Source organism: Chiloscyllium plagiosum, chromosome 37 (genome assembly GCF_004010195.1).
Source record: "Chiloscyllium plagiosum isolate BGI_BamShark_2017 chromosome 37, ASM401019v2, whole genome shotgun sequence".
NCBI classification, from domain to species: Eukaryota; Metazoa; Chordata; class Chondrichthyes; order Orectolobiformes; family Hemiscylliidae; genus Chiloscyllium; species Chiloscyllium plagiosum.
In genome coordinates this window covers 33865073-33878554 of record NC_057746.1, presented here as the reverse complement: position 1 = coordinate 33878554, position 13482 = coordinate 33865073, and the positions used below count along the sequence as shown (strand labels likewise).

General features: G+C 44.6%; 1 protein-coding gene across 2 annotated transcripts in view; it reads left to right on the top strand.

The window, feature by feature from the left end:
* Positions 1 to 13482, top strand: part of LOC122541488 (zinc-binding protein A33-like) — a 492570-nt gene that overhangs the window by 13334 nt on the left and 465754 nt on the right. The window contains exons 4-6 of one of the 2 annotated variants that reach the window (XM_043678298.1): positions 5350 to 5372; positions 5466 to 5581; positions 6464 to 7745. In XM_043678298.1, coding sequence (XP_043534233.1) covers positions 5350 to 5372; positions 5466 to 5581; positions 6464 to 7041 — 717 coding nt within the window. In that variant the 3' untranslated portion in view covers positions 7042 to 7745. Of the gene's footprint in view, positions 1 to 5349; positions 5373 to 5465; positions 5582 to 6463; positions 7746 to 13482 lie in introns of those variants that run through there. The other variant, XM_043678300.1, reaches the window with a different exon arrangement.

Genomic DNA, 13482 nt, shown 5'->3' with positions numbered 1-13482 from the left:
AATACTGAAGTAAAGTATTCATTCAGTGTCTCCCCAATCTCTTCCGCCTCCACACGCAACTTCCCCCTACTATCCTTGACTGGACCTATTCCTACCCTAGTCATTCTTTTATTCCTAACATACCTATAGAAAGCCTTAGGGTTTTCCCTAATCCTATCTACTAAGGACCTTTCATGTCCCCTCCTTGCTGCTTTTTGCTCTCTCTTCAGGTCCTTCCTGGCTACCCTATAACTCTCAATCGCCCCAATTGAACCTTCACGTCTCATCTTGAGATAGGCCGCCCTCTTCCATTTAACAAGGGATTCCAATTCCTTATTAAACCACGGCTCCCTCGCACGACCCTTTCCTTCCTGCCTGACAGGTACATAATTATCAAGGACACTCAATAGTTGCCCCTTGGACAAGTTCCACATATCATTTACACTCTTGCCTTGGAGTCTACTTTTCCAAGCCACACATCCTAAGTCATGCCTCACCGCATCATAATTTTCCTGACCCCAGCTATAACTCTTGCCTTGTAGTACACACTTATCCCTCTCCATCACGAGAGTAAAAATCACTGAATTATGGTCACTATCCCCAAAGTTCTCACCTACCTCTAATTCTAACACCTGGCCTGGTTCGTTACCCAGAACCAAATCCAGTATGGCCTCACCTCTTGTTGGCCTGTCTACATATTGTGTCAGGAAACTCTCCTGCACACATTGAACAAACACTGACCCATCTAACGAATTTGAGCTATAGCTTTCCCAATCAATATCAGGAAAGTTAAAGTCCCCCATAACAACCACCCTATTACTGTCACTCATCTCCTGGATCACCTTCCCAATCCTTTCTTCAATGATTCTAGGACTATTAGGAGGCCTGTAAAAGACTCCTTACAGGGTGACCTCACCTTTCCTATTCCTAACCTCAGCCCAAACTACCTCAGATGGCAAGTCCTCATCCATCGTCCTTTCCACCGCTGTAATACTATCTTTGACAAGCAATGCCACACCTCCCCCTCTTTTACCCCCACCTCTAAACCTACTAAAACATTTAAATCCCGGAACCTGCAACAGCCAATCCTGTCCCTGTTCTAGCCATGTCTCCGTAATAGCCACAACATCGAAGTCCCAGGTACCAACCAACGCTGCAAGTTCACTTGTGGTGATACTTCTCCACGAATCTCTGCTCTACACACAAAGGCAGTATTTTTTAATAAGAATAATGCAAAAGGTCTATAAGTCACATGCTTGATTGTCATTACATTGTTTAAGATAGGTAATTATAATTTTACTAGGCCCAGTGATTGCCGATGTCCTGTGATAACTAGTGGATGGATTACACTGGTTATCGTATTCTTCATAATTATGTGTTGATGGGCGGAGATTTAAACAGAAGGACTTTGCTTGTTCTCATTGTGGGATTCACATACCTATGTTAAAAGGAAGGGGAAGCATGATAATGGGAGAGGAGCCAGTTAATAGGGTTATGACCAAGACTATCAGTCTTGCCCAGGGAGGACAAGTACCTTTGCCTGAGACTGCAAGTGGAATCCACATGTATGGCTCCAGAGGATGCAGTTCTCTGAGTCAGCCTGCGCCCCCTACTGTGATGTCCTGCCTCATTTTATATGGACATGCATGCATTTGATACTGCAGTGAGTCCTTTTAGCAGTGGAATGTTTAACCCTTGAGTCCCCAGTGTGTCAGGAAAAAGAATTAAAATGGAACTGATCCCTTTGTGGCTTTCTAACTTCCTCACCATCATCTTCAACAGTCAGTCATTCCACTCCCAGTGTCCAGTGACAGCAGTATGTACCATCTACAAGATGCACAGCAGTAACTCAGCAAGGCTCCTTTCAAACCCACAACCACCACCAACTTCTATTTTGCTCAGTTGTGAGATGTGGGTGTGGCTGGCTGAGCCTGCACATTGTTTTTCCCATCTCTAGTTGCCTGGGGAAGTGGGTGGTGAGCCGCCATCTTGAGCCTCTGCAGCCTATTGCCTATCAGTAGACCCACAGTGTCCTGTTAGGGAGGGAACTCCAGGTTTGTGACCCAGTGACACTGAAGGAACAGTGATATATTTCCAAGTCAGGATGGTGAGTGGCTTGGTGGGGAACTTGCAGGGGATGGTGCTCCCATTTATCTGCTGCTGTTCTTTCGGGTGATGGGTGACACATTTTTGGAAGGTACTATTCAGAACCTTTGGTGAATTTCTGCGATGCATCTTGTGGATTGTACACACTGTCGCTACTGAGCATCAGTGGGGGAGTGACTGAATGTTTGTGGATGTCATGCCATTTCAAGTGGGCTGCTTCGTCGTGGATGGTATCAAGCTTCTTGAGTGTTGAGGGAAGTGCACTCATCCAGGAACTGGGGATGATTCCAACACAATCCTGATTTCTGCCGAGAAGGATAAGAGACCCGAATGTACAGGATCACCATGCAGGTCACTCTCTAAACCATGCACCATCCTGACCCAGGACTGTATCACTTTGCATTCACTGTCACTGGGTCAAGATCCCGAACTTCCTCTTCAACAGCACTGTGTGTCCCAGGGACTGCAGAGGTTCAAGAAAGCAGCTCACCACTACCTCCTCCAGAAGCTGTTTGATTAAAAACAAATAAAGTATTTGTAACTGCACAATAGGGATGACAACTGCACAGACTTAAGTTAAATTGTGTTCCTTGATTTGAGAAATTACGTGAGCAAGGGTGGCTATTCCCTAGTGTTATTATCACTCAGCTGTTAACTCAAAAACTCAGATAATGTTCTGGGGACTGAGGCTCAAATGCTGCCGTGGTAGAAATTAAATTGTTTAGAAATCTGGAATTACTAATGTGATGTCAATGGACTGCTGTTGATTGTGAGAATAACAACCATCTGATTCTTTTCAGAAATCTGCCATCCATCTGTGGTCTTGCCTACATGTGACTCTAGCCTCACAGCAATACTTAAAACTTAATTGTGCTATGAGCAGCTGGGGGTAGGTGGTAAATGCCGGGCATTCCAGTGATGCCCACACCCTGTGAATAAATTTTAAAAATCAACCTTTTCATGATTTATAAAAACAAGTTGGTTTCAGGAATAGGAAGTATGATTTCAAAATTTACCAGACCACAAATTGGGAAATTAGCTCAAAAAATTGCAAAAAAAATGAAGAAAGACTTTAATAAACTTGCAGAAAAGGTGTGCACTTGGTTAAGGAACTTAAATATAGATAAGTGTGAGGTGATTTATTTTGAAAGGGAGGATATAAAGGCTACATTCAGCTGAGGAACTAAACAGCTAAATGGGGTCGAGGGCACAAGGATCTGGAGTAGCACATGCACAAATTAATAAGAGGAGTGAGTCTGGTCAGTCAGGCCAGAGAATAAGCAAATAGTACCCTGGACTACATTTCTAATGGCGGAATCCTGAAAAGCAGAGAGGTTATGTTAAATGCTGTTAGAGAATTCTTCAAATATCCATGAACAGTAAGAGTCCCATATTATAAAAAGGCACAGAGAAGCAGTAATAATAATTCACTAGGACTGACAGGTTACACAGATCAGAGTTAAAAATTACACAACACCAGGTTATAGTCCAACAGGTTTAATTGGAAGCACTAGCTTTCGGAGCACCGCTCCTTCATTAGGTGGTTGTGGAGGACACAATTGTAAGAGACAGAATTTATAGCAAAAATTTACAGTGTGATGTAACTGAAATTATACATGAAAAATACCTTGATTGTTTGTTGAGTCTTTCATCTGTTCGAATACCATGGTAGTTTCACTTCTTTCAAGTGTAAATCACAAAACTATTTTTTAAAAGTTGTATTCTCAGGTTAACTGCAACAATTGGTTTTAGCGAGACAATATGTTGAAGGTGGAAATCTGTTGCTGGAAAAGCGCAGCAGGTCAGGCAGCATCCAGGGAACAGGAGAATCGACGTTTCGGGCATAAGCCCTTCTTCAGGAATCCTGAAGAAGGGCTTATGCCCGAAACGTCGATTCTCCTGTTCCCTGGATGCTGCCTGACCTGCTGCGCTTTTCCAGCAACACATTTCCAGCTCTGATCTCCAGCATCTGCAGACCTCACTTTCTCCTCAAATATGTTGAAGGTGTTAGCCCCCTGTGTTCTCAGTCTGTGCCATAATGTTTAGACTGATTCTAATCTAAAAAGTGAGATAACAGAGTCTTAAACAGATCAGGAAAGATTCAATTGGCTGAGACTTTTGAACAAAAAAAGAACACTGAGGACCTGATTGACAGAAGGAAGTCTCCTTATTGAAAGGGTTTTGATAGTGTTCCACCCAGATCCTGGAGAGGTTCTCCTTCTTCTTATAATTCCACATGGGTATAACAAACCGTTAAGCCTCTGGGTATGGAGGGATGAGCTGGCTCTCCTTCTTCAGTCACTCCCCTCCTCCATTTCTATTAACAAAACTAATTTAAAAACAAATCCCTTCTGTGTCACAAAAGGAGCAAACTTAACTGGACTTGTTTGAGTTTATAAAGAGTGAGTTTATTAATTACTGACATACATACATGCAGATTTAAAATAAGAAGTGAGTCCAAAATGTAAAATAAAATGGAATCGTTTATGAATTGTTCACAAATGGCAGATGGTTGAATGTTGAAACCAATGCTGCGGATGTCACCAGCCGTGTTGATATTGACGGGTGAGCAGTCGATCTTCATGATCCTTTGTTTTACAGAATGGTTTTTATTCTCTAGGCCGGCTTTTATTCAATCATGACTGAATTCCAAAATTCAAAGTGAATTCTCCATTCCTATCTTTTGCTCTCCTATTCTCTTTCTCTCTGACATCTAGCTTGCAGACTGAGAGAGAGAGAGTCATGACCTGCAACACAAATGTTGGCTTGGGGATAGTGACCTGCAAAGTATGCTAATGTCTGGTACGCACAACAATGTTCAGTCCCACTGGCATGCACCAGTAGAGTTGAAAGTGGTGTTCTAACCTCAGTGCTTCAAAAGGAAGAAAGTGCACCCGCAATTTGTGACATATTCCTTATGGGATGGCTTGCTTTTAGCAGGGTTCAAGCACATTTTGAAATTCCAAGTTAAAGAAGTCCAGAGCACTTTGGAATTCTGACCCATGGTCATGGCACAGGACAGAAGGCGAGTCCATATCAAGAGGCCATTAACATGAGGTAGTCAATGATAGTTCCAATAGGACACTCAGGAGAAATGTTTTTATCCAGACAGTGATTAGAATGTGGAACCTGTGACCATAGAGGGTTACTAAGGCGAATAGCATTGGTGCATTTAACTGTAAGCTGGACCCAAGTAAAAACACAAAGGCGATGGTGGCAAATTATTCACCAAGTATTAAAGTGTTCATTGTTTTTGTTCCACAGAGATTTCAGGATATACAGAAAAGGTAAAATTTAAATCCTTGATTTGACTTTTATTTCTAACATATTCATCTTTCATCATGGAATGACCCAAAACTGACCTTTATCTTCTGTTTCAGTGTGAAGCAACCCCTCCCAGAGCCACAGAAGGTTTACCCTTTAATAAATGTGGGCAAGTACATTGGCTCCCTGCAGTACAGACTGTGGAAAAAGATGCTGACGGTGATTAATACGGGTGGGTGTGAGTTTCCTGACACCAGCTTTTCAACAATTTTTACAATTATGTGTAGAAGGGAGCTGTCTCTTTGTAACCATTTTTTTGTAAACAACTGAATTTTACTTTGGTTATTCTGTTGTAAATACAATAATTGTCAGACTTGTTTCTATTTGACATTTTTTACTGAATAATTGCCCAGGCCCAGAAATTCCAGTGGGGATATTTTGGGGGCAGATGCAGAATCTGTTAAATTTCTATCTGCTCCAGGGAGGTGTCCCTGACCCAATTTCAAACTCTGGAGCCTTGGAGATTTCCATATACTGTGCCAGTGCCAATGTAGGAGCTTTACTATTTATTTACAGATCTGAGACCTGTACCACGAGAAGGACAAGGGCACCAAATACATGGGACCATTACCACCTGCAAATTCCCCTTCAAGCAACACATCATCCTGACAGGGATCTACGTCGCTATTCTTTTACTGTCACTGAGAGACATAGGGAGAGACTAAGAGAGAGAAAATGCAGGGAGACGGAGCATGAAAGGGAGCTGAGGAGCAGAGAAGAAGTGGAAGATAGAGGAGGTGGAAAAGGTAGAGGGTTGGTAAACTGGGGAGGGAGAGGGGCTGCTGTGGAGATGGAAGGAGAAGGAGACTGAAGTGAGGAAGAGGGATGGGGGAATGGAATAGAGAGAGACAGAGGAGAGGGGAGAAAGATAAAAATGGTTGAGAAGCAGGAGGAGTGTGTGGAGAGGGAGTGGAAATAGAGAGGGAAGGAGGGAGAGAGGGAGAGAAGATGATTTCTAATTCTGGTTCATTGCTGACTTTCCTAGTCACTATACCCGACTGTGAAGGTTACAGTGAGCCTTACTAACATCTTATTTGTCTTCATCCATTCCCAGCTCCAGTCACCTTGGACCCGAATACAGCAGCCCCTTCCCTTAGACTGTCTGAGGACCTGCGCACTGTGAGATACATCGGGAGTCGGCAGCAGCTTCCCAAGAATCCAGAGAGATTTGATCCCTACGTCTTCGTCTTGGGATCAGAGGGATTCACATCAGGGAAACATTCCTGGGAGGTGGACGTAGGGAACAAAACTGAGTGGAATGTGGGTGTAGTCAAGGAGTCCTGCATCAGGAGGGAGAAATTTAAACTGACTCCAGGTGATGGGTACTTGACAGTGAACCTGAAAAATGGACACGAGTATTTAGCTTGTGATAAACCGCCAAAACTCTTAGAGCTGAGTGTGCAGCCCAGAAAGATTCGTATCTGCTTGGACTATGAGGGAGGGAAGGTGTCCTTTTATAACGCAGAGAACAAGACCCTTATTTACACTTTCACTGGGACATTTACTGAGAAACTCTATCCTTCCTTCAGCCCATCGATCACTTATGGGGATAAAAACGTAGAAGCACTGAAAATCTGTCCCCAGAGAGTAACAATCTGGGAGGATGAGAATTTTATCCTTTCCTCCAAATAAAATATTGTGCAATATTCCCAGATGTGACACTTAGGCAGCAATGAAGCTTATTGAAAAATCACAGTTCACCAGCCCGATATTGTATCCATTAATTATTCGTTTAATGAGAGATCCTGGGAGTGACAGAGGAATCTGAGAAAATACCTGGAAGTATCACCAATAATCACCGATAAATGAGCAGAGCCTGGGAAAATGTTTAAACACCAATAATCACTGATAAATATGCACAGACTCTGAGAAAATTCACTAACAACTGGAATAATCAGTATATCAGTATTGCACAATCCTTAGCAACAACCGGATCCCATTACTTAATCCCAGCTTAGGCAGCAAACCTATTGCTTTAAATACAATGTCTGATGTATGGTGTTGGCAAGTGCTGAATTTTTAGTGGATCAGGACAGTGTTACTGTTCCACATTTTTTTCCTGATCCTGAAAGTATATCATGAACTGTATTTCTGCTCTCTGTCTCTGAAGGTGACTTTTATTTGGGAGGTGGGGAGCTCCCTCTGTTTCAGTGACATGTGCCAGTCTTATAAAGTCATTGTGTACAGATCATTGCTTTGTAGAAATATCTTATGCCATAAGCTTAAAACAGGTGTATCATCAATCAAAGGATCTGTTATTTAAACCATGCATGCAATCCTTATGATGAATTTGTAATATAAGTGATTAGGATGTATAATAAAATTCCTTACCATTATTTCTGTCTGACAGCAGTTTAGCGTGACTGCACTTGGTTTATAGGTGATTAGTTCCCAGTTAATGTCAATGAATTTAACAGACCAGTGGTGGACAAGGTTAATCAGGAATTCTTGCAGTGAAGGTGATGTGAATCAATTAAACGTGTTCAGGTGGCTATGAAGCAGATATGAAGCCAGGAGATATTTGTTGTGAAGTGAGGAGATGTTTGATGTGAAGTGAGGACATATTTGATGTGAAGTGAGATATATTTGATGTGAAGCATTGTTACCTGAAATGTCCTGCCTGAAAGGACGGTGGAAGCAGATTCGGACTCCAGCTTCTCTCCTCTGTGTGTCTGGGCTGACTGTCAGCTTCACTCTGTCTGAGAACAAGGTAGGTGTCCAACACACATATTCACTGCCATCTGATCCCTCACCCCCTGGTCTCTTCCCCCATTAGCCACCTTACCATTCACTGGAGGCTGCTTTTGTTTTCATTGGAGCAGAGGGATGTGTTGGGATGTATAAAATAATGAGAGGTGCTGTCAGGAAGAAAGGTTTCCCCTTGGCGGAGGGATCAATGACTAGAGAGTGGTGTGGGAACAGGGAGGCACAGAGTTAGGTAAAGGGGCAGAAGATTTTGAGGAAATGTGAAGAAAAGCATATTGCCCCAGAGGGTGGTGGGAGACTGGAACTCACAGCCTGTTCAGGGGGTTGATGGAAGAAACCCTAGTCACTTCAACACAATTCCAAACACACTCATCTCTAAACTCTGGGAATGAGGTCTCTGCTCGACCCTGTGACTGGATTCTTGACTTGCTGACCACCAGGCCGCTTTCCAGTCCATCACGGAAGCCAGCTTCCCATCCATAGACTACATCTACACTTCCCGTTGCTGCTGCCAATATCATCAAAGACCCCTCCCAACCCAGTTGTACTGTCTTCCAACCTCTTCTGTCAGGCAGAAAGTACAGAAGCTCGAACACATGCATCAACAAGTTCAGTATCAGCTTCTTCCCTGCAGTTATTACATTGCTGAATAGACCTCTTTAATGTCACATAATGTTGACCTTGTTTTGTGCATGCCCTGTGCAGCTGTGACCTTGAAGGCCTTGCTCTAACTAAGAAGACTATGAACTGTATGTCCTTATTTGCTAAGATCTGCAAAGCTTTTCACTGTTCTTAGGTACATGTGACTGCAATAAATCAAAGCAAAGGCTGCAGTCAGTAAGAACAGGCGACTACACCAGTTCCACGATAATCCTCAAACTGGTGCACTGACAGGCTGCATACTCAGCTGCCCACTTCTACACACACAATTCTGAGGCCAAATTCCACATCAACTCCATGTACAGGTTTGCTGACGCCAGCACCATTGTGGGCTGGATGTCAATGATAAGATGGAGTACAGGAAGGAGACAGAGAGTGTAACAATACAATATAACAATAACATTCCATCGATGTCAGCAAAATGAAGGAGCTGGTCATTGACTTCAGGAAGTGGAGTGGAAGGCTCATCTCTATTCGCATCAATGGTGTTGAGATGGAGATGGTCAAGAATGTCCAGTTCCTGGGAGTTTCACTCACCAACAATCTGTCCTGGTCCACCTACATTGGCACTATGGTAAATAAGGCACAGAAATGTCTCTACTTCCGCAGGAGGCTAATGAAATTCAGCATACCCATAAAGACTCAGAAATTTGTATAGTTGCACCACAGAAAGTGTCCTATCCAAATGCATCAGAGCATGGGTAGGGCAATTGCTCTACCGAAGACTGGAAGGAACTACAGAGGGTTGTGGACACAGTCCAGTCACCATGCAACGTAGCTTTCCATGCATTGACTGCATTTATAATTCCCGTTACCTCAGGAAAGCAACCAACATGATCACAAACCCCTTCCACATCAGTTATACTCTTCTCCACCCTCTTCCATCAGGCAGAAGATATAAAAGTTTGTATAAACATAGAAACTTTTTTTATTTCAAAAATATACTTTATTCATAAAATATTTGGATGATCTGTACAATTGGTTATGACATACATATGTAAATATTCCATTTCTTTGCATATAGAGATTAGAATTAATCATTCCTATATACAGGTCTGTATGTTTACCATCCATATATTTAGCTGAGGTGTCAGCGGAGCCCACTTACTGCATGGGCCCCCTGTTCTTCTTAGGCAGGCAGACATTACACGGTGGTCTTTCCCCACCGCACCTTGGCGGCAGCTGCCCCGAGCTTCAGCGCGTTCCTCAGCACGTAGTCCTGGACCTTGGAATGTGCCAGTCTGCAACACCCAGTCGGGGTCAACTCCTTCAGCTGGAAGATCAGCAGATTTCGGACAGACTAAAGAGCATCTTTCACCGAGTTGATGATCCTCCAGGCACAGTTGGTGTTGGTCTTGGTGTGCATCCCGGGGAACAGACCGTAGAGCACGGAGTCCCGCGTCACGGAGCTGCTCGGGACGAACCTCGACAAACACCACTGCATTCACCTCCAGACTTCCTCTGCGTAGGCACTTCCAGAAGGGGGTGTTTGACAGTCTCGTCTCCTCCACAGCTGCTTCGAGGGCAGCGTGCGGTGCGGCAGAGAGTCCAGGCCTGCATAAAGAATCTCACAGGCAGAGCCCTTCTCACCACCAGCCAAGCCATGTCTTGGTGCTTGTTGGAAAGTTCTTTGACAGTCTGCTCAGGAAACTGCTCAACAAGATCTGCCCTCTCTTTTTCCCGAAGGGTCTCAAGGACACTATGTGCTGACCACTTCCTGATGGACTTGTGGTCAAAAGTGTTTTTCCTCATAAATTTCTCCACAAAGGACAGGTGATATGGAACGGTCCAACTACTTGGAGCGTTCCGCGGCAGCGGGGCCAGGCCCATCCTGTGCAACACCGGGGACAGGTGGAACCTCAGTGCGTAGTGACACTTGGTGTTTACGTACCGGGGATCCAAGCACAGCTTGATGCAGCCACACACAAAGGTGGCCACCAGGGTGAGGGTGGCTTTGGGTGTAATTTTACCCCGGTGCCCAGAGCTTTGTACATCGAGTCCCTTCGGACCCTGGCCATCTTTAATCTCCATATAAAATGCGACGGCGCAGGTTCTGGGAATAGGCCACACATGTGCCACATATAACAACACTGACAGTGCCTCACACCCGATGACCAGGTTTTTACCCACGATGGAGAGCGACCGTAGCTTCCATCTGGCCAGTTTCTGCCTCACTTTCTTGATACGCTCTCCCCAAGATGCCCCAGCCCCTCCGAACCAAATACCTTCAGGTGGTCAGTCCTGACAGTGAAGGGGATGGAGGATTGGTCGGCCCAGTTCCCAAAGAGCATGGCCTCGCTCTTGACTCGATTTACTTTGGCTCACGAGGCCCATTCAATTTGGTCACATATGCATCTGTGCACGGACAGTGGATCCGAGCAGAAAACGGCGACATCATCCATGTACAGGAAGCCTTAACCTGCAGGCCCCCTGCAGGTACTGATAAGGGAAAAGTCTAACAAGGCCTCGGCACACCGTTGTCTGCAGCTCCAATACTTTGCCGAGTACATGTTTCCCAGCTGCAATTGCAATTTTCCTGAAATTCTATCTTCAATCCATTTCCTAATTTACAGCTTTCTCGGCACTGTATGTTGGCCCAGCCGACACAGCCTTATCCTCTGAATGAATAAAAAAGTCCATCTCGACGATGGTCCCTATATCTTCCCTACCAGAAGAAAGATATAAAACACTTCCAATTCTTCATTTTCCTTTATTTGTTCCCCAAACGTAAATTCCTGAAGACAGGCATTCATTTTGTTTCTCTATTTTTAATATCTGTAGAAACTCTTACTATCTGCGTTTGTATTGGTTATAGCTGCTGTGCCACAACATAGACAGTGAAGCGGAACTCTCAACTGTCAGGCCTGTTGTGCATTTTGACAAGGAGAGCCACTGATATGACACATCTGGCCACTTTGTGGATCCCACTTCATTAATCTTTTAGTCACAGTGGCAAAAACCTGTTGAGCAATTGCAAAGGCTGAGGACCCTGTGTTTCTATTCCTTGGGTCACCTTCACTGCCTCACTTGCAGCATTACCCTCTTGTTCCTGATCATCGACCTGATCAGAAGACACTGCCCTGAGGGGCTTGACTGCCTCCTCATACAAAGAATTCATTCACCCGCCATGACACAGGACTGATCCTGCCATATTTAATTAGACAGATTTGATGAGACAGATACAAACGTATGTACAAAATAGGAGTGGAAGCAAACCATTTGTTCCCTCGAGCCTGCTCCACCATTTAATAAGATCATGGCTGATCTGTCTGTGTTTTAATGTCACCTTCCCATCGTCCCCAACCAGCCTTGAATCCCTATTTAACAAGAATCTATCCACCTCTGTCTTTGAGATATTTAATAACCCCACCTCCACAGCATTCTGAGGCAGAGAGTTCTGAAGTATAGAACCCTAAGACAAAAACATTCCCTTCTTCTCTGTCCTCAGAGGGTGAGCCCTAATGTTAATGCAGTGCCCTCTGGTTCTGGATTGGCCGAGGAGGGGAAACGTCCTTGTCACCTTCACCTTGTCAAGGTCATTCAGAGTCTGATATGCTTCAACTAATTCAATCCTCAATCTTCCTATCTCGAGTGGAAATAAGCTCAGTCTGTTTCACCTATCCTCAAAACTCACTCATTCCACGTATCAATCCAGTAAACCTCCTCTGTACTGTCTCTAACACATTTAAATTTTCCTTAAACAAGGAGACCAAAGTTACACGCAAAGGCTGAATCTCATCATATTTTGGCAAAGTGTTATTCTCAGTGGTTTTCTTGGAGGGATTCTCTCTCTGTGAGCTCCAGCAGGTTTTCTCACACTACCGTCCCAAATGTGCCTCATTAACTCCCTGCCCTGCCCATGGGGCATTGCACTTGTCTGGTGTAAACTGGGCTCTGATGTGCCCCGGGATACACTGGCATCACTGTCGGCAGTACCATTTTGAGACCCCAAAAGTGATCCCCAAAAGGATGCCATCTTGTGATCCACAAATTCCCCAGATGTGTCATTCTGTGGCCCTCCTTGTCAGAATGCATGATGGGTGTGACAGTTGAGAGTTCCTCTTCACTGTCTATGTCATGGCACAGCAGCTATAACCCAGAGCTTCCCACAGCACAGAGGTGACGTGGTTAAAGCTGCCTGGCACCAACTGTGTATCCCCCTCCCAATCACTGTTTCAGCATCAGGCCACACACCTCAATGGCCCGTACTCACAGCTTACAGGTTCCCGAGTGCCCACTGGAGGCCACATTCATCATTGGTCACTTTGGGGCTCAATGAAGTATATCATTGATTATTTATGAATATTTAATATGTTAAATTCATTGATGGAAAGGAACCTCTCCTATTGATGAACTCTGCAGTGTTGTGATACAGCCGTCTCAGTTTGAGGTGTGTGCAGTTGATGGTGCCCACACCTGGGCAATGCCAACTGTGTTGTTGAACCCTCCTGCTCAGGCTGCAGCACTGACCTTGTCACGGGGAAAGGAGGTGAAGTGGTGTAATCTGTCAGAGATGGCACCGGTCGCAGTCTTGGGACTTTTGTGGGTGGACAATTGGGAAACCCCACACAAGACCCTGTGGCTCCCCGGATACGGCCAGTCACATGACTGTCCAACACAGCTGTTACCATGATGGCCCCTGGGAGGTCCCAGGTCTCAGTCCAGCTGCTGGGTATAGTCCCGGGACATCCCCATCCAGCTCTGATA